The following is a 27,763-nucleotide window of genomic DNA, read 5'->3' on the forward strand; positions in this document are numbered from 1 at the left end:
GAATGAGAGTTCCATCGCGTTCTCGCACGAGTGAGCTTTCTGCTACATTCCGCCTCGTCTTTTTCCCTTTTTCTCTCGATTCCCTCTGTCCCTCGCCTAAACTCCTAAAACTTCCTTCCTCTCGAATACCTATTTTCTTTTCTTTATCCTTTTTCGAATATTTTCATATCAAAGGAGATAAGACGCTATGGTCAAAAATGCGATTACACTTAGAACGTAAAAACGTACAAAATTGAGATTAGACTTAAGTTTTTTATATTTTCAATATTTGCAATATCCAATAACTTTAGTCGATTGTCAGACATTAGTAGATATATCATTTGTCGAATTTCATTTTTTCCTTTACGAAGGACATACCTAAACCGCAATAATTGCAAGATGTTGAAATGCATTCGTCCAACATATCGTGATTTTGTGTTTTACGCGGTTACATGATTTAGTAGTAGCCCAACAAAGGTAATATCGGCCCGGCAGTTGGTCTGGCACAGCTTGCTAACTCTCCTTTATGCGTTTCGACGTTTCGAGCAAGCTTTATTGCTCGTTGCGTCTTTAATATCATACGACGGCCACGATTTATATCATGCGTTATCGTATAGATGCAGTCTTTTATTCGAAATATACTACAATATTATTTTACCTTGTTCGCTAATGCATGGGATAATTATACCTACAATGCGAAATACGGGAACGCGGATCGACGTTTAAATTAATTCATTAAATGCATTTATAATTATTTATGAGGAGAAATAGTCGATCAGAATTACATTGAAGAATATATATTTTTTCAATAATACATTTCCAAAGGGACGAAATAGCAAATACTTATATATATATATATATATATATTTTCTTAAAGCGACAAATAAATTAGTTTTCTCATCTATTTTCACGATTTTCATAAAGTAATCGAGAAACCACTTCGAATTATCAAAAAAAAAAAAAGAGTTTTATTAATAAGTGAAGCGATAAAAGCGCGAAGTAAAGCAGTCTTAACAGAGGCTTTTAATAATCCTTCTACGAAGGCGATATTCTTGGACGCTCCTTCCTCGCTATTCCAGAAGCGTTTACATCGTGTTTACGTAAGTGTTTATATCGTTAGAACGCCCACACTTTCTGCACTCTCTTCGAAAGATCCTTCATACTTTGAAACTTCACAGTTGACTATTTTTTTTTTCATAAATCATTAAAAACGCATTCATCGATAGGAGATTAAGTAACATTCCAACTTTTTAATGAAATTTGTTTCAATGTAATACAATCACAATTATATATGTATAAAAAATTTTTTTTTTTTTTTACTTTTTATACGCATTAACTATAAACTTTCGAGACTTTACGATTCATATAACACGAAGGAAAATTAGATTTCGATAAAACGCAATATTCTTTCATTGACATTAAATTTTACATAAACACGAATACGTACGTAAGAAAAAAAGATGAAAAAAGGAAAAAGAAAAAAGCTATGTAGGATGATAGTAGCGAAACAACTCGTACCCATCAAGATTCTCGGTGTAGAATGAAAATTCTACTTTCCCAACTGATATAAAAATTTGATTGCACATAGATTGCTCTAGTTTTATTGTCTTTGTTCCATTTAATACCCGTGGATCGTAGGATTCGCATAAAAACAATATCGATTGTGCAGCCAGTCGAATAGGACGATCGATCGTTCTCGCGAGATGTTCAGTTTGGTAACAAGTACCGATCGATTTCAAAATTAATTTATAAAAAGAGTCGCCATTCGAATTCAATTAGTACACGGATAAATAATTGAATCATAGATCCTATAAAAATAAAGAAAAACAAAAATAGAAACAGCGAATAAAAAGATACCATATATTAGTTGTCAATTAAATTCCTTGTCAATCATATTTATTTATTTATTTTAGTTTATTACTTCACATAAAAATATTTGAAAACTAACTTTGTTTTTCAAATCAATAATGAAAGAGAGAAAATAAAGATAGACGGCTATGCGAAAAGATCTTTGTGTATATAACGCAAACACGTTTCTAATTTCATCGTCCACGTACACTGAAGATGCATTCGTTATTAAGCTTGCAATTTATCGAGCTACGTTCAAGTATCGATACTCGATCGCTAGAAGAATTTTAGTCGGTTTCTTCTATATACGTTTCTCTTAATTACTGAAAAGCAATTACCGTTATATACCTAATTTAACTTTGAAACTCATTATATGGTTTCACTTTGCCCTCCTCCCTCATACCTTTCTCTCTCACTTTCCCTCTCTCCCTCTCTCTTTCTTTCTCCCATACACACCTTCTCTTTTCCACGAATTCGAATCTACTTACTGCAATTTTCAAAATGAAGTCTCGCTAAGAAATGTTTCTCGAACGTTTCTAGCTTTCTCTCTCTCTCTCTCTCTCTCTATCAGGCTCTATTTTTCTTTCTTTCACTCTCTTTCTCTCTCTCTCTTTCTCTCTCTATCCATCTATCTCTCTTTTTCTTCTCTTTCTTTTTCTCTCTTTTTCAACCGTACAAGCGATAACTGAGAAGAAGAGAATGCTCGTTCTCCTTTCTCAGCGACTTACTATTCTTCTAACTACTTTTATTCAAGTAAATTAGTTTGATCTAGAGTTACCATGATCTTTAAAGTACTGATCATCTTACTTAAAAATCGATCACGGTTTGATACTTAACAAAGTAAAATCTGTTACGTCGATCTTGCTGCAGAAATTACTTTTTAAATGTTTATCGATTGACAGAATCATTTGTATATATGTAAATATGTATATACATATATATAAAATTATTTTATTATCAAGGATACCCATAAAGTTTACTTTCATATATACCTATGTACATTCGCTGAGATGAAAACAATTTCATTGCAAACATCCAAATTTTATTTTCGAATTAGCCAATTTAGCCGAGCCGAAATTACCATCGGTACGATTCTTTCCCAAATGTGAATTTATTTAAGGTAATTTTCCGAACGAGTTTTCCTTGTTCTCACGAAAGTAACTACTTTACGAAGTAATGACGCATTCCTAAACAGAACATTTCCATTTTTTTTTCTTTCTTTAAAAGGCCTTAAAACGATCGTAACTAAGAAAAATGTTGGTCCACTACTCCGTTACTACTTTTCCGCTTGCAAATGAGTCTGACCCAGATCCAGTAGAACTTTTAAAATATCGATTACCATACTCAAGAATTAGTTAAACTACTTTAGCCGAAAGGATTAGACCTATCATGATAAATATGAGTAATGGAAATTTACGTTACTCAATTATCAATGATAATAACGTTAATGCTCAAAATACAACATGTTTTCGCAACGTTCGAACAGCAACATATAATTAATAAAACGGGTTATCCGGAATTAGAAAAACTCATTAGCATAACATTCTAAATATATATTAAATACTATCGGATTTTCAGATCGAAGATATCCAGACCAATCATGATTTAAACAACCGTTCTAATTTCAACGAAATTCTTTTAATAAAACTATTTTTTTATCCTTTTTTCCCTTCTTTTTTATGTAATTCGCTGATTGAGCTAAAACGGTAACAGAAATGCTGGAATAGGTGCACTTTTGTAAAATGGTATCTCGTTTGTGCGCGTGCGCGGATAACGTTCGGAAGACGTTCAGAACGAATCGATAGCCAATATCATTAACCATGAAAGAGAAAGCACGTTATCGAGGGTGCTCGTTCACGATCGAAGAGAGAGAATGAGCTTGGCCCGTAGATCGCATGAAACGTTTCATACATATACTTACGTATGTCCGGATGTATATAATGTGTGTATATATATATATATATATATGCATATATATATATATATGCATGCATCTCACGGATGAATGCACGATGAATACATACGAATACGCGAACACGTTCAGGGAAAGCAAGCAACGTCGTCGACGTTCGTCGTGTCGACGAACTGTGAAGAATTCGATTCGAGGGTGATAATCGATTATCACTAGTTAGCCCGTCACGGCGCGCCGGCGGGTAACCGATGTGCGATAAACACATCACCTAATTACTTGCGGTGGATCGCCCTACGCCCTCGACACGCAAACTGGACACACAACTACGCGTATGCACGCGCGTACTAGGAACTCGATTGCTCGTCTAAACGTACATCGGACTTGTTTGATCTTCCTTTGTCGCATCGCTCGAACTCTTCAATTCATTTCTATCAACGATTTATTTGACATTTATCGATTACTATATGATATTTGAGACCTGAATCAAAAATTTGATCGATACATTGCTCGATAGAAAAGAAATACTTTCTGTTATTAGAATATAATATACATATGTATATGTATTGCAACTTTACTCAATGTTTCCAACAATCAGATGTACTATGCCCTCGGTCTAAAATATACATCATAAAAAAAAAATGGTGAAATTTATCACTTCGATCATTTCCTTTTTATAACTCAATGTTGCAATAAAAATGTTTACTCCTATATGTCAGATGTAACGTTACAACGTTCTACCGTTGTCATTTTATCAGTTTTGGTAAGGATAACGAACGTGTTGGAGGAAGTATGAATCAACTGACTTTACTGTACGCAAACTGACACATTCTGACAAGACAGAGGGAAAGTATAAGAGAAGGGCAAAGTCATGATGCACGTCCTTTTCCACCGACCTATCTACCTACCTGCCTAACCATCTAACATAGGGAGACACGTCCCTACGTTCAAAGTACGCACGCACGTACGCACGCATGCACGCACACAGGTAAATAGGTAGGTAGGTAGGTAGATGGTTACGCACAGATACATAGAGAAGCTAACACGCATGCAGTCTCGTGTACAACGAGGAAACCCGCTTATCGCGACTTTGCCATGTGTACGCTTAGCCAGCCATATTCGCATTGTCGTGCGTCATACACACTCTCCCTCTCTCTCTCTTTCTCTCTCTCTCTCTCTCTCTCTCTGTCTCTGTTTCTGTCTCTCTCATTCTCTCTGACACGCACCCACATATATAAAAGACAGTAGATAGGTGCCAGTGGTAGAGTGCGTGCGACATGAAAATTGAATTTCACTCGGCGCCGAGGTGGAAAAAAAGGAGCGACGTGTTAGAGCAACGTGTTAGAGCAACGTGTACTACATAGGGTTGGCTGAAGAAGGGGGTTAAGTGGGGGATATGAGGGAGGTTGGCTAGGTGGTCGTTACAATGCTGGTGAATAAATCGATTTTGCAGGAGAAAATTTTGAGAATCGTTGAACCGTACGATTAACGCTTGATCTGCCAACACGAAGCAAGGTCTTGTCCATAACCTGGAACGATACACGTGAGATAGCGAAGGTAACTCCCTAAAATAAAACTGGTACGATCCAATGATACATGCCTCGGTATAGAGAATGTCCATAATAGTGATCGAAGTTAAGGGGTGTATCGTTAGAATATTTTTAAGAGAAGCTAGATCGAGGCCGCGCCGAGCTGTAACACTATTTTTCATGTGGCTCGATCGACTTTTAGCAGGTTAAGTGGTCTTTCGATCGTAGATAAAGTTCTAAAAGGGATAAAAAAAAGAGAGTCAGAGAGAGAGAGAGAGAGAGAGAGAGAGAAGGAGAGAGATAAAGAAAAAGAAAGAAAAAAAAGAGAGAGAGAAAGCTACTACGTGCCGTCTCGTTCTCACTCGGCTAGAGGACGATGGCGACGACGCGACGTGGTCACGCGATCCTGTACTTTTCATAAAATTTCCTAAATACGGCCGACGTCGCACCCTCTCCCAATCATTAGACACGAAACTACATACTCACTATTCCCTTGTACTCGGACGACGCCCCTATCGACAACGAAAACTACCCTGCTAACTCTTTTTTCTTTTCCCTCTCCCCCTCTCTCTCTCACTCTTTCTCATCCTTTAACTCTTTTCTTTTTTATCCCTAAAGGTATCGGGACCACTCGTTGCAACTTTTAGCTCGGAGGTATCACGCGAGCTAGTTCTGACTTGAAGGTATAATGCGCGAGAACATTGATTTAAAAGCAACGCCCATCTAATTTGCATGTGCCTGTTTCCTCCTTACCTCTTCTCTTCTTCATTTCTTCAAAGAAAGAAAGAAAGAGAGAGGGATAGACATAGAGAGAGAGAGAGGAAGAAATAGAGAAACAAAGAGAGAAACAGAGAGAAAGAGAATTTCGTTTACGCATTGGAGCTTGCAAGCTATTATTTGTAAGCGCATTGAAGGAAGGCGTTGTTGTTGTTGTTGTTGTTGTTGTTGTTGTTGTTGTTGGTGTTGTTGTTGTTGTTGTTGTTGTTGTTGCCACAGACATACCTGCCTCTCCTGGACTTGTCGGCATTTTCAACTAATGCCCGCTCATTTGTCTTTTACTCTTTCTCTTTCCGTCTTCTACATTTCTACATAACTCTCCTTCACCTTACCTCTTTCCTTCATTCACCACTTGGGTTTCCTTCCATTTCTCGTGTCGTTGATTCCAAGAAGAAGAGCAAACTTCTTGGCGCATCATGACGATGGTGTGTTTCAAGGGAATGCAAATGAGGATCAGAGGATCAACTTTTGTAATAAGAAAATAGATAGTCGTAAAATGTCATCTCTCGATTTATATAATACATACATGTGATCTAATGTCGTTTTTCGAAAGAGCTCGAACCTATCATTACGTATTTCTCATTCAGGATAAATAATAGAAAATCGATATCTATTAACTTTCACTATCGAATATACGATACAAATTTGTCGGTTTATACTCGATAACCGATAAAGTAGGTATATTTCTAAATAGTACGATCGTACGATATTAGCTATATCGAATATATGGGAGAACATAAATGTATGATTGATAACAACTATTTTAATAATTTGAAAATTTTCATGGGAAGTATATTTGTGCGCGTAGTATTGAACTTGTCTGGTCGTTTCTTTTTCTCAGAAGAGATGAAGACAGAGAGAGCGAGAGAGAGAGAGAGAGAGAGAGAGAGAGAGAGAGAGAGAGAGAGAGAGAGAGGAAAGCGAAGAGGCTAACGTATCTCTAATGGCGCTGCTTGTATGTGCATAGCAGGCGCTGTGCTTTACGATATAATAGAAGCACCAGTGGCCGTTTAGAGCTGACATTAACAAACTACTGCAAACTGCGGCAATAACGAAAACAGCCGCGATGGGGGATGGGATTTCGGGAGAATGGGCATACTCATGGGGGTAGGGCTTGAAGTAGTATACATTAATAATCGAGAACAGAGACCGACGGAGCTCATTATCGTGCTGTTAGGGCGGAGAGTGCGAGGTTATTTGACTCCTCACTCTAACGGCAATAATTAACGAACAGTACCTCAAATTTAAATCGCTCAACCATATCCCTTACCACCATACCATTTGTAAGGCTTGACTTCACGTTAAACATTTCTTTGATAGTTTTCTTTCTTCAAACGTCATTCGTTTTCATATTCTATTTCATTCCTCGCATTATTAAACTTCCAAATAAGATCGATAATCTAGAATTTTTAAATAATTGTTTATTCTCGAAAGATACATCATTTTATAACATTTAATAATACCACTATACGTAAATTATAGATATGTAAATGATACCGTGTCGAATCAATAACGTAGCAGTTGATTTTACAAAAGTAGTAACTAATTATTACCTGATATCTAATTTACGAAATTCACATAATAATAATAGTTAAAGTTATTGAAACTTTAGTTTCTTTAGCACAATCATCCTTTTTTCTAATTTTCTAATTCAACTCCACGATATTCTCTGAATGTCCTTTCGTATAAGGAAGGAAAATGTGAAAGACCGGGAAGGTTGGTACACGCTTTAATCCGCCTCTTTCTGGCAGGTTGCTTGGTAGTAGCACTCGCTTTTCTTGAGACACGGAATCTTGAAGTAACGTTGCAAACAGAAAGAGAGAGAGAGAGAAAGACAGACAGACAGAGAGAAAGAGAGAAAGAGAGAAAGAGAGAGAGAGAGAGAGAAAGAGACAGAGACAGAAAGAAAAAAGATAAAAAGGGAGAGAGAGAGAGAGAAAGAAGGCCAAAGTGAAACGCACGTAATCTCAAAGGACAAGAAGAGCTTCTTCTTCTTCTCTCTCTTTCTCTCCCTTTTGAAACTCGTCGACTAAGTAGTAGTCGCCTTCTTCTTCCGAAATCAGACGTTCTGTGTCTCGCAGCGTAACGACTTTCGGCTCGCGCAATGACGGTTCCAACCCTGTTTCGAATGAGATTGCTTTCCGCTCAAAGTACGCTCAAGCAGATTCTTCCTTTCTTTTTTTTTTCCTTCACTACTATCTTTTGCTCTCATGCAATCCCTGTTGACTTTACTTCGACTTTTTCTATTCGATCGTTCTCGAAGCTCTCTCTCTCTCTCTTTCTCTATTTTCCGTGTTCTCGGAGCATCGCTTTATATTTAACAGGATCTTTCACTCGTTTAGGAAAATTTCCTGATTGTGTTGAACAGCACTGACTTAAAATTGACCATTTCGCTAAAACAATAGTGTCAAAAGCTTTCCATCTTATCTCGGTATAACGATCGAATTTCCATAGGGGTTAGCGTAGGTACGTCGAAAGCTGGAAATCTGAAAATACGAGCTGCAACCATGATAAATGTGACCATTCCAAGCTGGTACGTTATTGTAAATTTTCAGGTCGCTTCGAATGTGGCTATGTAGAAGAAGTTTTATTTCGTACGGAAAGAAAAGTAAAATAGCATGGATGTAATAATAAATGATAGACGGACGAGCTATGAATTTGACGATCGGTAATAATTTTTTCAATATTATTTATGGATATTAAAGATTTATATTCTTAGTCCATAGTTTCAAATAGTCTAGAGATATTAGATAGACTACAGGTATATGGTTATGCCTTTGACAATTTATCCCCTGAAACAGAGATCGTATACGATACGTGTGGCTTGCCTGAATTCTATTTCCTCGAGACTTCAATTGCACGTTACAATTTGCGAATTGCGTTTGTATCGTTACAAATCAGCTGGACTGTCTCGTTATCGTCGTCGTCGTTCTCTCATCGATTTCGCTTCTATCCTACCTATCAATGCTGTCCTCATAATACGTATCCTGTGTTAGCTGACACACTGGCTTCAAGCGAAACTGGTTCCAAGCTCGTAAAATCGAATGCGAGAGATTCGAACGATAAGCAATGTTTTCCAATTTCCGCACGCATCAAACGACTGCCCGTGGACCCACGTCGCAGACATGCCGATGATATTCCATTCTGGTTAAATCCGTTCACATTCGTTTTACCAACGATGCACGCTTTCAACACTTTAGTACGGAAAACGATAGAACTTGAAAGAACAAGGAAACGTAGTCTCAATATCAAAATTTCTATTATATTTACCTGTCCAAATATCATATCGAATCTTTCCATCAATGTTCTCTTTTAGTTATCTTAATCATTTTTAAATTAGATATTTTCCATCGGGATCGTATTAATTTAGGAGGTAAAAATAATTTTATTCGAAATGTATTATCACTTTTGAAGTGATAAATAAGCTGACAAATAATAACAAAATCGATATACAAGATCCAAAAGTGTATTTAAATGAGGAGACGTCGCGATAAAACTCTTCTCAAGTAGAAATAACGTGTCTATTGTATCTTTTTTTTACGTCCAAGAAGATCTCTTAAAGAAGGAAAAAAGAAACGGACCGTACGATAAAGAAAAAAAATCCAATCAAAAGCAAAAGCCTAGATATGAGGTCGAAGAATGAATCCCCAAAATATACGCTTCGTTTGAGCCACAACATCGACCGTAGTAATCCGAGTCGGCACAGTAGATTAACCCCTTTAGAAGGCGTACTTCTTCATTTCATACGCTTAAACCTTTGTTCTTGTATCTCTCTGTCTTCTATCGGCCGCGTTTTCTCGATACAGAATTCACTATGAAGAGCAAACAATGCGGCGCACCAACAGAAGCGAGCGAAAAGGAGAACGATGCGAACAAACGAGAAAAAAGGGAAAGAGAGAAAAAGAGAGAGAGAGAGAGAGAAAGAGAAGGAGTGAGGAAGGGAGGTAGGGAGGAAGAGAAAGAAAAAAAATAGAAGAGAGAGAAGCTACGTAGGGAGGAGACTCGAGCGTAAAGTCGACCTAATTCTACGTATAGCCTAGCGCTGACAACGAGGACGAGTCACGCAGAAAATGTACGACCCTAGACCGGATAACTTGGCTAAATTCCTCTTGAGGAGTCACCCGTTCAACTTCCACTATCGTTTTAATGTCGAAATCGTATGAATTATGCGAGCACGCCCCTTGAATTCTTCATAAGTGAAAAGTGGAATGGAACAAGTGGAAGGAACGAATGGTTAAAAATAGCTAGAACGAATGGTTAACAGTCGAACGAGAATGAAGAAAGATTTGAAGGTATAGAAGTACTAGAATCGGAGAGAGTTAGAAAAGGTTATGTCCGTAGGAGAGAAAGCTAAAGAAGAAGTGGTTCGAGGATGGGTGGACCAAAGCACTTGAACCGCTGACCCGCGGATCGGACCAGTCGTTTGGGGATGAAGCAATCGATAGAGCCGAAGTTCTTCGTTGGGCAATCCCCGATTCGACTCTTGCATGGACGGGAAGTCAGCCCAATTACGGCCGATTCCATTGCCTTAGGTACATTATCAGATGGTGGAGGCGAAGTTAGCTTTTCATCTCTTCGACTCGAGAGTACGATCGGCCTTTCATTGCTCGACGCGTTGATCGGCTCTCTTCGTATACCCAATATGCTTGTCTATCTATCTATCTATGTATCTGTCTGTCTATCTATCTATCTATCTACCTATCTGTACTACTGTCTGTCGGTCTCCCACTCTCTTAGTATCCAGTTATATGTACGCAAGTATATATTCGCATCGATCCGCTTTTCAATACTATCTCGAACGGAGGAAAGTTCGAAAGCTAGGGAAAGCTTCTGGAAGATAGTGTGGTGGGTTGATTATACCAAGATGGTGAGTTAGAAGAGGGGATACTAGCAAAACTTGTCCAACTTGTAGACGGCGAATCTAATCGTCGAAGCCGCGAGAAGGCTTCGTCGTTTTGCTTCCTCACTGAACTCGAACTTCCTTGATTTATGACGTTAAAGACCGAGGAAAAGGCCACCTATCGCCTAGATTTCGGTCCGATCGATATTTGACGAGTATCGGACTAAGCTCTTAGTTCTTCTTCTGCTACTACTACTGTTACTGCTACTATTGCTGACTGCTGCTGCTGCTGCTATTGCGCTGGTCATAGGTTTGAATCCTCTGAGCGTTTTACTCTATTTCTTTCGTGGATATCGTTTTGCTCGATTACCCCGTAAATCTCCCAATTTTTTCTTTTCTCTGAAATCTCAGTTTCTTCACCCTTGTCTCACTTCCACTATTTCAATCCGCAAGAAACGATATAAAAAGTTATTTTTTCAATGTTATCTTACCTGTAATACTTAATCTATTTTCTGTATCAACGTCGTGATCGTATTTCTTATCAAATTACCTGACTTATCAATTAATAATATCAGCGAATTTATGAGATCGTGCCAGATTAATTTTACATTTGGTTAATTGCGCACGAAATAGTTACAAGTCAGTTTGATATTCGTGAGAATCTAGATTAGAGTCAACCGGTCTCTCTACAATACGTTATTAAATCAACTTAACATTTTTTCGATAAATCATAATTATGCAGTCTTGATCGATTCAATCGTTCCCTGTCAGTCTTTCTTTGCTTTCTTACGATCTGATATAAATCCTCGAGCTTTTTTTCGCCGCAACAATAAACACAACACGGCAAGATGTAAAGAAGTTTCCGAGAGAATTCAATGAAAATACGAATGATTAAAACATTTAACCAATCGTGCTACTTAGGACAATTTCGTGCTATCCTTGTAATCTGGTTAATTTCGCCGACGAAGCACGGTACCCAGTTTCGGTTGGTGCATCGCGCAGAGAGGACAAGACAAGACGAGCCACTTTGTCATGGGAAGAGTATACGAAAGGAGAAGATCGAGAAACGGATAAGAGCTGGAGTAAGACAAAGATGAAAGCTTTAGAGTTACGCGTCCCAGATTATCGTTCTAGCAACGTGTTCGGTCTACGTGTAGGACGCGCACCCTTAACTCATATCATCGTGTGTCACCGGCTTAATCTAATTCACGATCGTTGTCCGCCGTACCTCATAGGAGAATAATTGTTCGATCAATATTTCGTACTTGCGGAATACTATTCGTCATGCCGTCGCCTCGGCATGTTCGACTTTATCATTATCTTTCAGATCTACGATACGCCTCATTAATATTAGTATAAAACATTTCTACAGACTCATCGGTCTTCTTATCGGTCATTGACATGCGCATATTTTCTATGTAGATTTCTATATTACATTATTAGATTTTATTTTCCACGAAAACACGCGTCAACCTGAACATTTATCAAATCATATTGATACCGATTGAAATTTTCACAGGATATTTATCATATTCGTATTCACGTAGAGACAGTAACCTGTTATCAAAGAAACCATTCCTTTAAGAAATACTAAAAGTTTTTCATCAAACCTAACACGTTTCAAACTATCATCTATAGACTTTCTGAATAATGATTCTAACCGACGTGACGCACGTATTCGCCAAGTTAAAATCTTGGAAGATTCGTCTAGCGAAGTTTGCTGGTTCCGAGTCACCTATCTCAAACAGAAAACGTCCTAGGCAAGAACGAAATTCATATTTCATTTGCATATACCAACGCCGTTGAAAGAAATTGATTTTCTGAAAGGCAGGAAAGACTATAATAATAATAAACCTTCCTTACCTTTTCATCGTCGATCTCTGTCATGAGGCTTAACGTTTCCTTCGTGTTCCTTCTTTTATTTTGCCTTTTCGCAATTCTTTCTCTGTTCTCGTTCGTCGACCGATATGATCCTGGACGTTTCGTTTCGCGTGTTGATAGCTTCGAAAGAACATCCAGCTACGCATTTCCTACTTTATTTCTTTTTTTTTCCTTTTTTCAACCGCTGACAACCCTTCCGAACTGATTGAGTGTGACGAATAGTCGACTAGCTGGTAGTTGGACTCGCTTTTCCACACGAGCTGCTGTATTTACATTCGAAATGCTTCGACCGGGCGCACCAATTTAATCGGTCGTACGTCCTCACTGGTTTTTCCGTTAACATGAGTGTAGATGGAATGGTGGTGGGGATAGTGGATGTTCAGGGAAACTGCTTTTCTACCCTTTCTAGTGGCTGCTGTTGCTACTGCTACTGCTACTACTGCTAGCTCCATACTATGATTCGTCGCTCCATTTGACGGAGAAACGTTTTTTTCTTTCTTTCTTTCATTTTTCTTTTTTGCTTCTTTTTCGTTTTTGTGTTTTCTTTTTTTTTTCTTTTACAAAAAAGTCGCGTAAACGAACGACGAACGCGATCTTTCCGCATCCGTGAAAGCTTATTGTTACGGAAGTCTCTTAAAATCCTCGTTCGCTTGCCTTTGCATGGAACTAAAGTAAATTGGTGAATCGTGATACATAGTAGAGGAAGAATAGATCGCGGCGTTATTTTTTTTCTTTTTCTTCCCTTATCATCAACCATAGCAGTATGAGTTTTCTAAAACAGCTTTATTATTCTAAGTATAGTGTAATGAGCAAGAACAATGAAGTACTTAATTATAATGAAATAACAGGTGGCAGACGTAACTTTAGAAAATATGAAAACAATAGTCAGAAAAAAGAAGGATGATCGAACTTTTCGACGGAGAATTTCAAGTATCCGAACGTTCAAAAAAAAAAAAAAAAAGAAAATGTTGGAATTTTGTTGCATTCCATCCCTACCAGAAACGACTATTTTCTCTGGGTCAACGCCAAGCAGGTTTTTGCAATTAGCACGGATAACATCAGTTCAATTATAGAACACGAACATTCACCGCTCATTAAAAACCGAAAATACGGTTGATACTCTTTAGTCGACTCTTTCCGTACTTTAGTCTTTCTATCTCTCCCTCTCCCTCTCTCTCTCTCTCCCTCCCTCTCGCTCTTTATCTTACACTTTTTTTTTTATTTTATATAGGTCGACCAAGATCATTTTCTATGTGACCTTATTACTCGCTATACGGTCAAATAGGCTGCTTCTTAATAAAAGTTAAAAGGAACTTTACTAAAGTATAGAGTTGCTCTATGGAAGCTCTTTTCTCGAATTAGAAGCGTTACGCTGATCAGCTTGGGCACCACTCGAGACTCTACGGTTCTTGGCTGGTAGCCAAATTTCTCGATCGTAACTCTTTCCTCACGAACTGGTAATAACGCGTCTAGTCTTCGACCCTATTACATTATCGCATTATTCAAACCTTTGAAGGAAAATTGCTAGTTCTACAATTTTCACAATTCGTTTCCTTTCAATCATGACTTCAGTCAGGATTCGATCTTTTTTTTTTCTATTATTATTTATTCATAATTTTTATTTTTTTTATTTTAAAGCTCTTTTCGGATTTATTGAAACTCGGATATCACATTAATTAAATTGAAGGTACAAAAATTCCTTTGGTTGGATCAAAAAATACTTTGTTTCTTTTCTTTGTTTCAATTCGCTTGTTATTATCAAAGAGAGCGTAGGGGTCAAAATTCGCAGAAGAAGATCTCACAGGAGAGATAAAACGAACGTCATTAATATGCTTTTATGGTACCATCAGATCGAACCTGCGCAAAGCACCATTAGAAATACATCGATCTATGCATCGATGGAATATGCGAAATGCTAATACCGATAATACACCGCTTATATCGAGGCGAAATAATTACCCAATGGTAAACCTTGCCTGTAAAATGTATAATTAGCAATACTGAAACGAACGTTCTTCGACAGCCCGTAGGTGGTAAATTAAAGTTAAATGAAATCTAATACTCGCTCTCGCAAACGGTCTCTCCGTGAATATTTTAGAATATCAACGATAGCGAATTTTCGTATTCGTTAGTTCAATAGCGTTCGTTAGCTCGACAGACTGTCGAATAACTTTTCTTCTTTTCTTGAAGGCAATTTTACGAGATCGAACGTTATCGAAACTTGAAATTATGAAAATGATACGATTGGGATAAAAATTTTTTTTTTAATATTTCAATATATATTTTTTACAAAACTGAAATCAAGGTCTAAATTGGCCGAATAATATTTTCTTTTTTCTTTTTTTCTTAAGAGCTTAATCGAGTCTAGATGCAATAAATATTAGAATTCATCCGAGTATTCTATTTTGTAATTCCCAATATTTTCGTTTTACCTCAAATCTAAAGCTCATAATACGTCCGGTAGTTTCCTTATTCGTTAATAGTTTACGTTCGTGTTCGCGAATGCAGAAATCAAGTATATGTACATACATAATGCGATATACGGTGTACACTTACCGGTGGTACGGCCACAAATGTGAGGGAAGTTTTAATCCTCGTGTACACCTAGAGTAAGTAATAAGCTAGAAAGGATTTTGGCATGCGTAGGAATTATTTATCATCAAGGGATTAAGATTTCTCTCGTTGGTTATTAAAAGCGAACGGTAAAACAACAAGAGTCGACGTATATCTATACCTATCCATTAACCATCGGAAAATATTAAGTTCTTTTTAAAATCGTCTTGTTGTGTCATGGTGCATGGAAGAAGGATAGAAAATGGAATACGCATAATAAAACAGATATTTAACCGTTCTAGCATTCATCGCTATTTACTGTTTGCAAATTCATTCTACAAGTACAAATATCAAGTGAATCTCGTGAAAATGTAAGAGTGCTCGTCGTTATCTTCTTCGTCTCGATACGATTGACGAAGAAAACGAAGGAAAGAAAAAGAAAGATATAAAAGGAGACAAAGAAAAAGAAGGATGGAAAAAGGAAAAGAGAAAAGTGAAATACGGAAGGATTTAAATTCAACGGGCGACGAACGCTAAACGCATCCGATGATAGGATTGAGTATTTAATTAGGACGGCCTCGAAGAGAAAGATAATTGAATTCTATAGTTCTCGTGTCCTCGGGACAGTCGGTGAATCCCATTCGTTTTCTCTCTCGTTCGCTCGCTCACACATATATGCACATACATACACACACAGAGACACACGGATACAACCAGAGCCAATCTCTTAATTTTCCGCCTTGCCGGGCAATATGCGAACGCATCCATTCGCGAGTTGTACATGCCGCTCGGTTAACTCTTCTCACCCCTTCCTCTCTCTTTCTCTCTCTCTCTTTCTCTCTCTCTTTCACTCATTCTTTGTCAGGACCATCGGTGCTATCTTTTTCACCTCGAGATTTTTTCTCTTTCTACATCCCTGCGTCATCTTTTTTCTCTACCATCTTAATAGCACCCACCGTCGGGATACTTCGAATAAAATAGACGGGGAATGTGAAATCGCTGCCGAACAGGTATATATCCATAAGTCCTACGTATTGGAAAACGATTCAAGATTCAAGATGAAAACCGTCTTGCGAGCGTCCTCTTCGTCGAAGTCACCTGCAGCTCCAGGAAAAGACCGATGGAAAAATATCATCGGGACCAAGACGATATTCGGCAGTAGTCGAAGCAAAAAATCTACAGAAGGGTTCTACAGATTTTCTACTTTCCTTTCTATCTCTCTATCTCACTCCAATTCTGTCTCTTTTTCTCTCTTACTCTCTCTCTCTCTCTCTTTCTCTCGCTCTCTCAATCCATGTCTTTTCATCATTTTTTTTCTTACATTTTTACAGTAAGCTCCTTTCATAGAACAGAGATTCCGTACAATAGGTAATATATTTTTTAATTTTATTTGCCTTATCAATTTCTCCTTTTCAAAGTATATAAATGTTCATTTGTTATAATCATATCACATCTCTCTCTTGTTCCTATCGGACGTATAAGAATTATATTTCATTGATTTTTATGATAATGTCAATGTGTTCGGTTCTACTACGAAGGACATAATAAGAGATCGACCATATGTAGGAAAGTAGATACGAACAAAGTGATACTTTTCAATTCATTTTTATTCAATCTTCTCCTGAACTGAATAAAGAGAGAGAGAGAGAGAGAGAGAGAGAACGGACAAGTTCTGTGTCACTGCATTTCAAAGGAGCTAATTATCTATTCTTCGCTAGAAAGCATCTGACCGTGTTTGTTTGAGGAAAAGATTAGTTGAAGGTTATTTTATCAGCGTGACTGTAAAGTGAAGGAGTGGGTAATCTTGAATGGAGGGTTTTGAGAAAGGTGTTGTTGAGGTGGGTGGTTGTTGGAAAGAGGGCGTTATGGACGGTAATGGTCGTACGACGGTGGTTGGGCGATCATGGGTGGCAAGTAATAGTTGGGCAGTAATGAGTGAGTGGTGATAAGTGGGTGGTGATAGTTGGACGGTGATGGATGGGTGGTGATAGTTGGACGATAATAGTTGGGTGGTGATAATTAAATAGTCATAGTTGGACGGTTATAGTTCAGCGGTAATAGTTGGGCGGTAATAATTGAGTGATGATTATAAAATGATCATAGTTGAGCAGTGATAAGTGTGTGGTAGTAGTTGGGGCCATGATGGGTGGGCAATTATAGTTGGGTGGTGGTAAGTGGGCGGTGATAGTTGAGCGGTGATGGATGGGTGGTAATAGTTGAGCGGTTATGGGTGGATAGTGATAGTTGGGCGATGATGGAAAGGTTTAGAAAAGTGGGCGGCAATGGGTGGGATTTGTTAGGTAGGAGTGGGGGTGGCTGGGAGGCAATAAGTGGGCGGTGATGAGTTGGAAGTGTTGCGTTTGAATGAGAAGAGTGGGTGGGAATGAGGGTATTGGGTGAGATATTGGGTTGATGGTGTTGGGTAAAGTGTGGGGGCTCTAGTAAATGACATACAGATAGATGACTGTATATAGTAGCACGAATGTAGCGTGAATGACTGCTTCGATAGATTTCATTTCACGCTTTTGAAAATAATTTATAGCCATTGACTTCTCCGTTGTTTTGTTCATAACACGTAGGTACAGCTTTTGAATTTATACGGTGACGTGTACGAATGCAACGAGGACGGAATGAATTTGGAAAAACAAAAAAGAAAACAAAAAAAAACTTATTGTCAGACAATAAAACACAAGCGCGTGCTACATTTCATGGTCAACACAAGCAACGAAACCTGAGTTTATTTGTCAGAAACATAACGAGTGGACACGGCTCCCTCCAGGCTTTCGCGTTTAAATTTACGTGCCGATCGATTGTTCGGCCACCATTCTTTCGAAAACATCGGAAGCAAAACAAAATACAGGGAAAGACTCAAATAGTAATAGTCGTAGTATTAACTCCCAAGTGAATCGTACAAGCGCAGCTGATAGCGCCACGAAGTAATTGCTTCGGTTGAACGAAAACAATAATGGAATAGTTTCCACAGTTATCTCACGGATGATTGCATTAAATAGTCATTAAGTATTTATTTTTTTTTTGTTTTTTTTTTTTTTTTTTCAGTGAAAGTAATCTCTCATCGAGTGCTTTCTCTATTCTCTATTTGCGTAAATAAAGCATCGTTCGTCTTCGTTAAATCTTCGTCCACCCGGATACCGTCACTTTGGTTTCATAAACTCCCACATAAACTTCGGAGAAAGCTTTTTGATGTTTACGAAAACAAAGTTAAAACCTGGGGAGGACGAAACGTGGACACACAGAGATAACATAAAAACGTTACCCCGTCGTATTTCGAAATGGCCAAGCCGTATTTCTGATACATAGGTTTATGTAAAACAAAACGTGCGACCGGGGAAGGTAACTGCCTTCTCAGAACGGAGCCGACGCACATCGGATCTTCCTGCTGCATATTTATGACGTTTTTATAAGACTGTGACCGTTGAGAAAACTAAAACGTTTCTAAGTGTTCTCTTATTTTATGGGAACGATCTTTCACACCATTTTACCCGTCCATCGCGAGTCACGCTAAACCTAACTATAATATTATCGATACTATAACTTACTACTTATATCAAAGTATCCTCCATTACGAAATTATAGTTGCTAATATATTCAATGAAATCATTTGCATATGTGAAAACATTATTACATGGTGTAATTTTATTCGATGATTATATGACAATAATCAAGAATATGTTGCAACATACACGTATTAATTTATTAAAAAAGATATCGACTACATAATTTAAAAATTAATTAACGAAAATTCAAGTTAGATCTCTCTGCTGATCTCTTCCTAAGTTGTTCCTAACATGGCACGCGGTTCTCGTTTACCCGATTGCTCCACGGTTCCCTTGATCGACCATAGACATACATACCACCGGTTCGGTTTAACTTGGAAACTTCGGGGCTGAACCTTGTGGGTTCCTTTTGTCCTAGAAACTCTCACGAAGAGAAGTTTCGACGGTACAAGAGGTATGCCAGCGACGTGGTAACCAGATGAGGACCAAAAGGAGCGGAGAAAGAGAGTGAGAAATAGAAAGAGGATGGGTTGAGGAAATAGGCAGGCAAGTTAAATATGAAGTAAATGTCATAAAAGGCTCGAGCGAACGAAGTAAAGAATAACGAATGATAATAAGACGTTATTAATTTTTCACAAAGCCTTCTTCAACTTGTTCCTTCCTATTATTTCTCGATGTATTCTCATTGAAAAAGAAAAAAAGAAAGAGATAGAGAAAAAAATAAGATCGTTTCTCGCAAGAACGAATCCAGTCGAGAAACCGAACAAGTTCGATAAGGATCGGCCTCGGCGAAGGTCGACGATACGAAAGGAAGGATAGAAGTGGCGCTTGTTATCCCTGGAAAAGTCAATCATCCCGAGCGTCCGAACGGACGATACGTGACCGGTTTTTCGTGTTACTCGACGAGGTCATCGACTTTTCTATCAAACTTGTCCTCGACCGAAAAGGATCGAATATAAATAGAAAAAAAATATATATACATCTCTTACAATAATGTAATAAATAGAACATTATAAAAATATCTATAACAAGATCAGTTAAAGCCAAGATATATATATATATATATATATATATATATATACACACGAAAAGAGTTAATATAGACCAGTAGACGAGTCGGTTCGAGTTTCGAGTTTCTTCATCGTGCTAGCCATATTAGCCTGAAGGCACGCGAATGCGAGTCACGTTGATGCGAGGGTGCAATTCGTCGTTCGGTTCTCGTCGTGCTTGCCCTGTCACCCGAATAGAACCGAGTGTATATTCGAGAGACGTCAAGGAAGGGTATGTGAAGGAAAGAAAAGCAAGAGACGAGAAGAGTCGGTAGAAAAGCTGAAAAGAAAAAGAAAAAGAAAAAGGAAAAAAAAAGGGAGAAGGAGAAGGAAAGAGGATGAGTAGAGAAGGTAGGGAACGGGCCCGTGAAACGTCCTAGCCGTTCCTGGCTCGAGAGAGAGATCTCTGTATTCCCGGCAGGAACCCGAACACTCGATAGTGTGCTTTAGAAAAATTCGTGACAGAACTGCTAAAGCAAGCCGCGCACAATTTACGTTATTAAATCGGCGGAACGGCTCGAAGCACCGGACGAGCGCCACCTATTCGACTCTATTCCGCGTTTAAGTTCTCCTTTTGAGCTTCTACCCTAACTGCTATATATACATACATATATATATGTGTGTGTGTGTATATGTGCGTGTATGTACATATGTATGTATATACGTAAGTATATAGTATATCCTATACCATTTTCTCACACCTTCAGAAAAGAGAAAGAGAGAGAAAAAGCCCTCGTCTTTTATAGACCGACGAACCACTCACGCCTTTCACGTAGCACTCCGATAGGATTCTCCCGAATTCAAACTCGTACGTGTACCCGATGTAATCGCGCGTACCGACCGTAGTCCGGCAAGAATTTCAAATTATTTCTCTTGGCTATCACGGACCGAAGAACTCCTAGGATTGTTATGGCTATACCAAATGACTGGCTAGAACTTACCTTCGTAGTTGTCAAACTTCCAAGAAAATCAGTACTTCTATTCTGATACGTTTTATCAACGATCGTTTCTTTTTATTGTTTTTGTAATCTCGACTCGATGAAATCTACAGATTTTAGATTTCAGAAGGTAGAGTCATTGAAATTTGGAATTGGAATATCGTGTGAATCTTAAACGTATATAATATTTTTATTGTTATATATGTTATTTTTACAAACCGTAGTGAAAGATAGATAGAAAGAAAGAGAATAGTTTCTTAGAAAAAATTTTACAAAAGAAATAACAGCTTTTGTGCATTTACCCAGAAAATCGACTTTATAGGGAAATTACGTTGTTTCGCGAACGTTACCAAAGTTTCTAGACTGTCTTCATAAAGGGCTATTTTCCTTGCTCGCAAATATCTAGTATAATTTCTGGATAGCTACTCGAAGAAACGTTAGGATCGCAACATAAACCTAATTCCTTTTGTCGACTTTACATTTTACCCAACGGACTGCTTCCTCAGAGCCCATAAAAGATAATTAACAAAACTTGCATGACAGTAATTTACTTTAATCGTTAACTTTTATATTCGTTTTGTTTTCCTTTCTTTTTTTTTTTTTAATAATCAATATTTCAACGAAGCCTGAAACATGAATAGATATATAAATTCATGAGTACGCTGATGACTCTTTACTCGCATATACATATAATAGATATATGTAAAATTGAAATAAAATCAAATGAGTTTTGATATATTTTCCAAAAGAGAGTTTCAACTGGTATAAACACATTCATTGTAGGATGGATTATTTGACACAATTGATGAGCTAAACACGTTCCCATGAATTCCACTAATTGCCGCCACAATTGGCGGAAATCCAACATGTATAGCCTATCGAAGCGTGAATGCAGATCATTAACGTATTCGAAACTCTTTTGGATCACGCAGCATAGCTGATAGCAGATTGGCCTCGTGATCAAAAGGTACCTATTGCGAACACATGTTCGCGCTTACTCGCCGTGCTTATCTCTTCGATAGCTTCTTTACCGAAACACAATTGACACGATAAGCGTTCAACGTTTAATTAATTATCGCGGAGCCATGTATTCTTGCATGCGAACAAAAGCTGAACGAGTCTTTTCAAAAGATTTTCCTTTGTAATTATTTATAAACGATTAACAGAAACGAATAAAATTTAATTTACATGAAATCCATTTTATAATATATGTAATTGATAATCGACAATGAACATTCTTTGTTTCAACTTATTCGATATTTCTCGAATCGGTATATCAATCTGATATTCATTAAATATTATTAATTAATCTTACCAATTGAAATTAATTTCCTTTCAGTACGATTATTTAAAAATGTGAATAAAATGAATAAAGACTGGTCAGTCAGGCCAGAGTAAGAAATTGGTGTCACTGATACGGTGGATACATTTTATTATCATTAAATGCTTCCAAGAAATAAACAAGAGAGTAAGCTGTGAAAACAAGCCAACTGTAATAGAAGCTTAGGTAAAGCGAAAGCTCACGATACTTTCTAGATCCTTATCTTTCTGCTATCACAACATTAAACTCTCGAGTTCTTATGAAACTTTAAACTTCTTTACGATTAGAACTAGATACCTACGTTTCTTACTTTACTATAATCAGGCTTTAGATTTTACACGAAAAGATAAATATCTTTAGTTATATTACATTAGCAAAATGTTTAGATAGGGAAAAGACTAAAATCGATTTCGTAGAAAAAGCTGGACTACAAGCATTCCTTAATCTCATGTTAAATTCACCGAGGTCATCCTCTCGATGCTAGTTTCTCGAGTTAGGAAAAACCTTCTTTGGATTCCAAAGAAGATTTTTCGAATCAGGGCGACGAAGTCACGCTTTCCGATCGGATAATCGCGTCCCGTTCTCTCTACCCTCAAAATTCTTTCAAGAAAGTGCAATCGTTCGCGAGTAAAGAGAAAGAGACAGAAAAAGAGAGAAAATGAGAAACAGAAAGAGAGAGAGACAAAGAGAGGAAAGTGAAATCTTGGCGTCATGGTTGGAGGACAAGATGTTACTAGAGATTGCTACAAACCGAATAATTCAGAACAAGATCTTCACCGTATACTTTCGTATCTAACCTTTATGAAAAGATCTTTCGTGATGTTAAACGGGTCTTTGAAATCAAGATCCGATTTGTTTTTGATTGGTAAATGCTTCAAAAGAGAATAGTACAAAATTTTTTTTGTTATTCTTTTAAAGGATGAATTGATCGATATATTATAAATCATGAATTAATACGAATTATACAAAGATTATAATTACAAATTATGAATTAGTATCGATTATATTTAGTATTAATTCTCTAAATATTATTAATTGTTGAGTTACACCCGTCACATTATTTCGTTAATTTTATGATTACTTCATAACATGAATAATTCATGTTAACAGTTGTCGTACGATTTAAAAAGATTTTTTATTTCGTGAAAAAAAGATAGATCAAAGATTAAAAATATATAAAGTAATTCTCTTTGGGATTAGTTTTATTTTCGGATTAAACGAGTAAAGTAAGTGAAAACTTTGGGAACGTCTACGCGGACGACCAGAATTAGGTAACTAGCAAACTTACAATTAGACAATTCTATTCAAGCCCGAACTTAAACCGTTAACGGTGCCATTTCAATGAAAAGATTTCCATCGATTCGGTATTTCCACTGATTCATCCTATGGAGAATTTTCATTCAATTGGACTTAGTAGATATCACACAGTTTTTCAGATAATGATCGATAATTTCCGAAAAATGATCCAACAAATTCACGATACGTTCGTTGATCCTCGTGTTTAATAAACGGTATTAACCAGAACGATCTCTCTAAAAACTTTTATCCGTAATCCATAAAGTCCACTCAAAGAGTGGTTCAAGGATCCACCCACATTGAGATCCTTGAAACTTTCATCGCGATGCTTTAATAAGAAATATTCTCAACGCTGTTTTTAATTATTTTCTTCGATTCCGTTCCGAAGGGTCTCCCACGTTACGGGAAAATCGAACGGTACTAGATAAGTATAAAAAGAAAAGAAAAAAAGAAGAGAATAAAGAAGAAAAAAAAGGAGAAACAAAGAGGGATCCTTCGTAGGACGAAAACGACGCTTCTGTGTTGAGGGTGAATTCTCAAGAGAGTACGAAAGAAGGCTTCCTCGTTCCTAATTAATTCCATCACTGCTCCTTACCTTTCCTTTTCTACTTTCCTCTCTCTCTCTCTCTCTCTCTCTCTCTCTTTGTCTCTTTCTCTCTCCCATACCTTTTCTGGATCTACCCTACTTTCTCTTCCTCCTTTCAAGATTGTGAACAAGTTCGTTTCCTGTAGAGAAGTGAGAGACAATAGTAGAAAGGACTGGTTTTTTCTCGTAAAATCGGTGGTAACCACGAAAATGCATGTCCGTCCAAGCGAGGGCGTTGAGATAACTCTGGAAAGTGCTCGCCAACACCTAGAGGGAAAGAGAGAGAAAGAGAGAGAGAGAAGAAAGAAGAGACAGGAAAAGCCTCGACGTTTCTTTCGAAAGAAAAAAAAAAGAGAGAGAGAGAGAAAAAGACAGAGAAAAAAAGAAAGAAAAGAAAAGGGCACGAGATAAAGATACGACGGAGGGGACGCAGACGTAAAAAATAAGGGTGGCGTGGAGAAGATAAAGAAAAAGTATCGACTTAAAGAGACTAGTAACGGGATGGGAAGAGAACTGAAAGGAATGAAAAAGATAGAAAGAGAAAGAAGAAGGATATATGTTGGAGAGAAACGGAATGAAATTTGCATCGCAAAATCGTTCTGTTTACATCTCTTTTCCCCTCTCTCTCTCTCTCTCTCTCTCTCTCTCTTCTTCCCTCTCCATCTATCTAACTCTTTCTCTTTCTCTGTTCATGCAGGGTAATGACAGTACTTTGGCATGTGGGATGAAGAAAAGAAAGAAGAGAACCTTCGTTTATCGAACAGGAGTCCGCTTTTCAACTCTTTCTCTCTCTCTCTCTCTGTCTCTATCTCTCTCTTTCACTCTTTTTTCCCCTCACTTTTTTCTCTTTCTTCCCCTTTTGTGTCTCGTAGGCTTGTTTGTTCTGCACGGGTTATCGAGTGCATACAAAAGCTTCGACGAAGTCGCATCTCGTCTAGCGTTCCTAGGAAGATCCCTCTTCCCTTTCCACCATCACGATTCAGTTCAATGGTAGGTACGTTCGATCCAGCAAACGGGTAGCCCCGATTTTTCCATAACGCGATAACTCCTTGTTATCAAATCCATGAACGGGATAAAGGATAAAGTGGATCACTTTCAACCGGTGTAATAACGTGACCTTTGTAAGTGCATATATTAATCCTTTTCATAGAGGTTAAAGGGCTTTATATATAAACTTTCTAAAGAATTTAATTACGGTGAATATCCGAAGAAAAACGTGTTATCGAATGAGAGAAATTTTAATATCTCCATGATGTGAAATCTCAGCGCGTCAAATTTTTAAATTCCTTTCTTAATATATTTAAAATCTAGTACCATCGTTTCTCGATAATCATTCCTAGTCCTACATGATGCACGTTGCTACTGTCCTACTTTTCAAGTACAGAAACCAGCCCTCTCTGTTCTTCTCCGTCTATGGTGGTAGGGAGGTGAATGACACTCGCGTCTTTCTACCTGCGTAGTTACGTACATTCGAGGAAACTTTCAATGTGGGTCGACGCGGTCGGAATATCTTGCAGTTTCCAAGCTAAGTCCGGACTCGCGAGATACGAGGGATTGCTTCAGTGGATGGTGTGTAGGAAGGACGATGATGGTGCGCGTGTCTACGTTTGCCTTATATAAGCGCGTTCTATGTAGCTATACATATCTGTGACTACGTGTGAGGCGAGTATAAATGGGCCGGGAAAGGAGGATCTAACGGGCGTTGCTGCGACCTCGCATTCATCGAATAAAATAGTTTTCACCCTCTTGCCAAGGTGTAGACATATATCCTCTGTGTTAGAACGAACAAATGGAAAAGGGATATATCGACAAAATATATCCCATCGATAGTAGTGACTCTGAGTCATTTTAGAGAGAATAGGCTCTTGAACTTTATGATAAAGAAAAAACAAGAAGCTAAGAGAATAATCTAATAATACTTGTAATATATACGCAATATATAGGTAAAGTATAGTCGGCGAGTTCTGAAACGAATGGTATCGATTTGCGCTCTCTTCGTTAAAAACTTCGATCCAATGGTAATAGATTGAATAATAGATAACATGTACTATTTATTTTCTGCACAGGCTATCGGCGGAAAATCAGCAGTTCGCGGTTACAAGTATGCCAGGGACATGCTCGATGACCGAACCGATTCAGGATCGGCAATAGTTAGTGATGAGGAACGTCTCGTTGGTGGTGCGTCCAGGTCGATGACCCAGGTCGTCGGTGACATGTCGATGTTTGCTATAGTTTTGGATTTAGCTTCGCTTCGAAGACTACTCATTGCCGTCTTTATCCTGTCATCGTTACCGTGCTACCGATGCTTGGATCTAGGTAAGTTTTATCAGATTTAACATCCAACATGTTTTCTTTTCTAAGACAAGAATCTCTATCATCTTTTTAAACCGAGCTAAGAGAAATGTGTACTATACTTTTGTTTTTGCATGTTTTCGTTCTTGCATCAAAATCACGTTGCGTACACATACAAAGGAACAATGAATCGAGAAACGTACACAGGAATGTACACACGTACTCGTAGAATAAGTATGCCATGCATCGTCCCTGGGGTACTTTCCGTTTGTAGGAAGGTACACATATACTCGTACACTGGAATACAATTCATTCCTTGGAATTTCCTTTGGTTTCTTAAGCACACGTTTACGTGTGAGTATTCAATGAGGTTACTAGATCGATATACAAGATCCTTTGTTCAGAACTATTATATGAATTAATGTTCAACCACAATAATTTTACTATTATCGGTATTATCAATATTTCGCATGTGTTTAGCAAAGAACTATAAATCGATCGTTTGCGTTATGTCGTTCACTATCATTTATATTGATCATTAATATTGAAATACCAATGATATATTGAAGCTAGTAGAACGCTAGCAACTCCCAATTGGTACGAGATAGTTTAACGAGATAAAACGTTTTGTTCCATTCTTACTTGGATGTTCATCAAAAGTAAAAACGAATCCAGTCGCGTCTATTTTACGGTCGATTTACAATTATACATAGTTATCCCTTTTTCCAAGCTCGAAAGCAAAGTGAACGCTTCTCGTAAAACGGACGCACGAGTCTCTCACGCATCTGCCAGCTTGGAGAGCTATTGTACCCACGCAAATGAAATGTCAGCCGCACGATGAATTAACAATACTATCTAATAGCTGCTCAGACGCAGACGAACGGCCGAGTGTCATTGTGCTAAATCGTTCTCGCGTGGCACTGCCTATGCGGCTGAGCTCGTTCCTCCTCGTTATTCTTCTTTCTTTTTGTTTTGTTTCGTTTGTTTGTGTTTGTTTGTTGAATTCTTTTTTTGCTTTTCTCCCGTTTCTTCCCTCCTCTCTCGTTAAGCGAATCAATTAACGCCGAGTAAAATATCAATTTTGTTCGATATGAAAGAAGACACTTATAAATTTATATCGCGTAATCCTATTATTTTTCTATTGTATCATAAATTCTCATACGTCTCAGTGACAATGAATTAATATACAGTGGTTCCTTGATTTACGCAATACTTTCAGTAAGCGATAAATTATCTCGTAGCGTTTACACGCTACTTTTATATCATATATGCTCTCTGTTTACACGATCTAATTTTACGCGGTCAGAAAATATTATATACGTTGCTCTATAATCTCTATTGAATTTACTGCGTTGTCGATAACGTAGTAAATTTCGTTCGTTTCTTTCCTTCGTACCGATGGACTCCATTTTAACGCGATTTTTATCCGCGCGAAGAAAAAAGAAAAATA

At 37.7% G+C, this 27,763-nt stretch overlaps 1 protein-coding gene across 6 annotated transcripts in view; it reads left to right on the top strand.

Annotated features, from left to right (window-relative positions):
* Positions 1 to 27,763, top strand: part of LOC127067493 (discoidin domain-containing receptor 2) — a 145,525-nt gene that overhangs the window by 44,419 nt on the left and 73,343 nt on the right. For all 6 annotated transcript variants that reach the window (XM_051002477.1, XM_051002478.1, XM_051002476.1 and 3 more), the window contains one exon: positions 26,088 to 26,337. In XM_051002477.1, the coding sequence (XP_050858434.1) occupies positions 26,136 to 26,337 (202 nt within the window). In that variant the 5' untranslated portion in view covers positions 26,088 to 26,135. The remainder of the gene's footprint in view (positions 1 to 26,087; positions 26,338 to 27,763) is intronic.

Source organism: Vespula vulgaris, chromosome 11, assembly GCF_905475345.1.
Source record: "Vespula vulgaris chromosome 11, iyVesVulg1.1, whole genome shotgun sequence".
Taxonomy (NCBI): domain Eukaryota; kingdom Metazoa; phylum Arthropoda; class Insecta; order Hymenoptera; family Vespidae; genus Vespula; species Vespula vulgaris.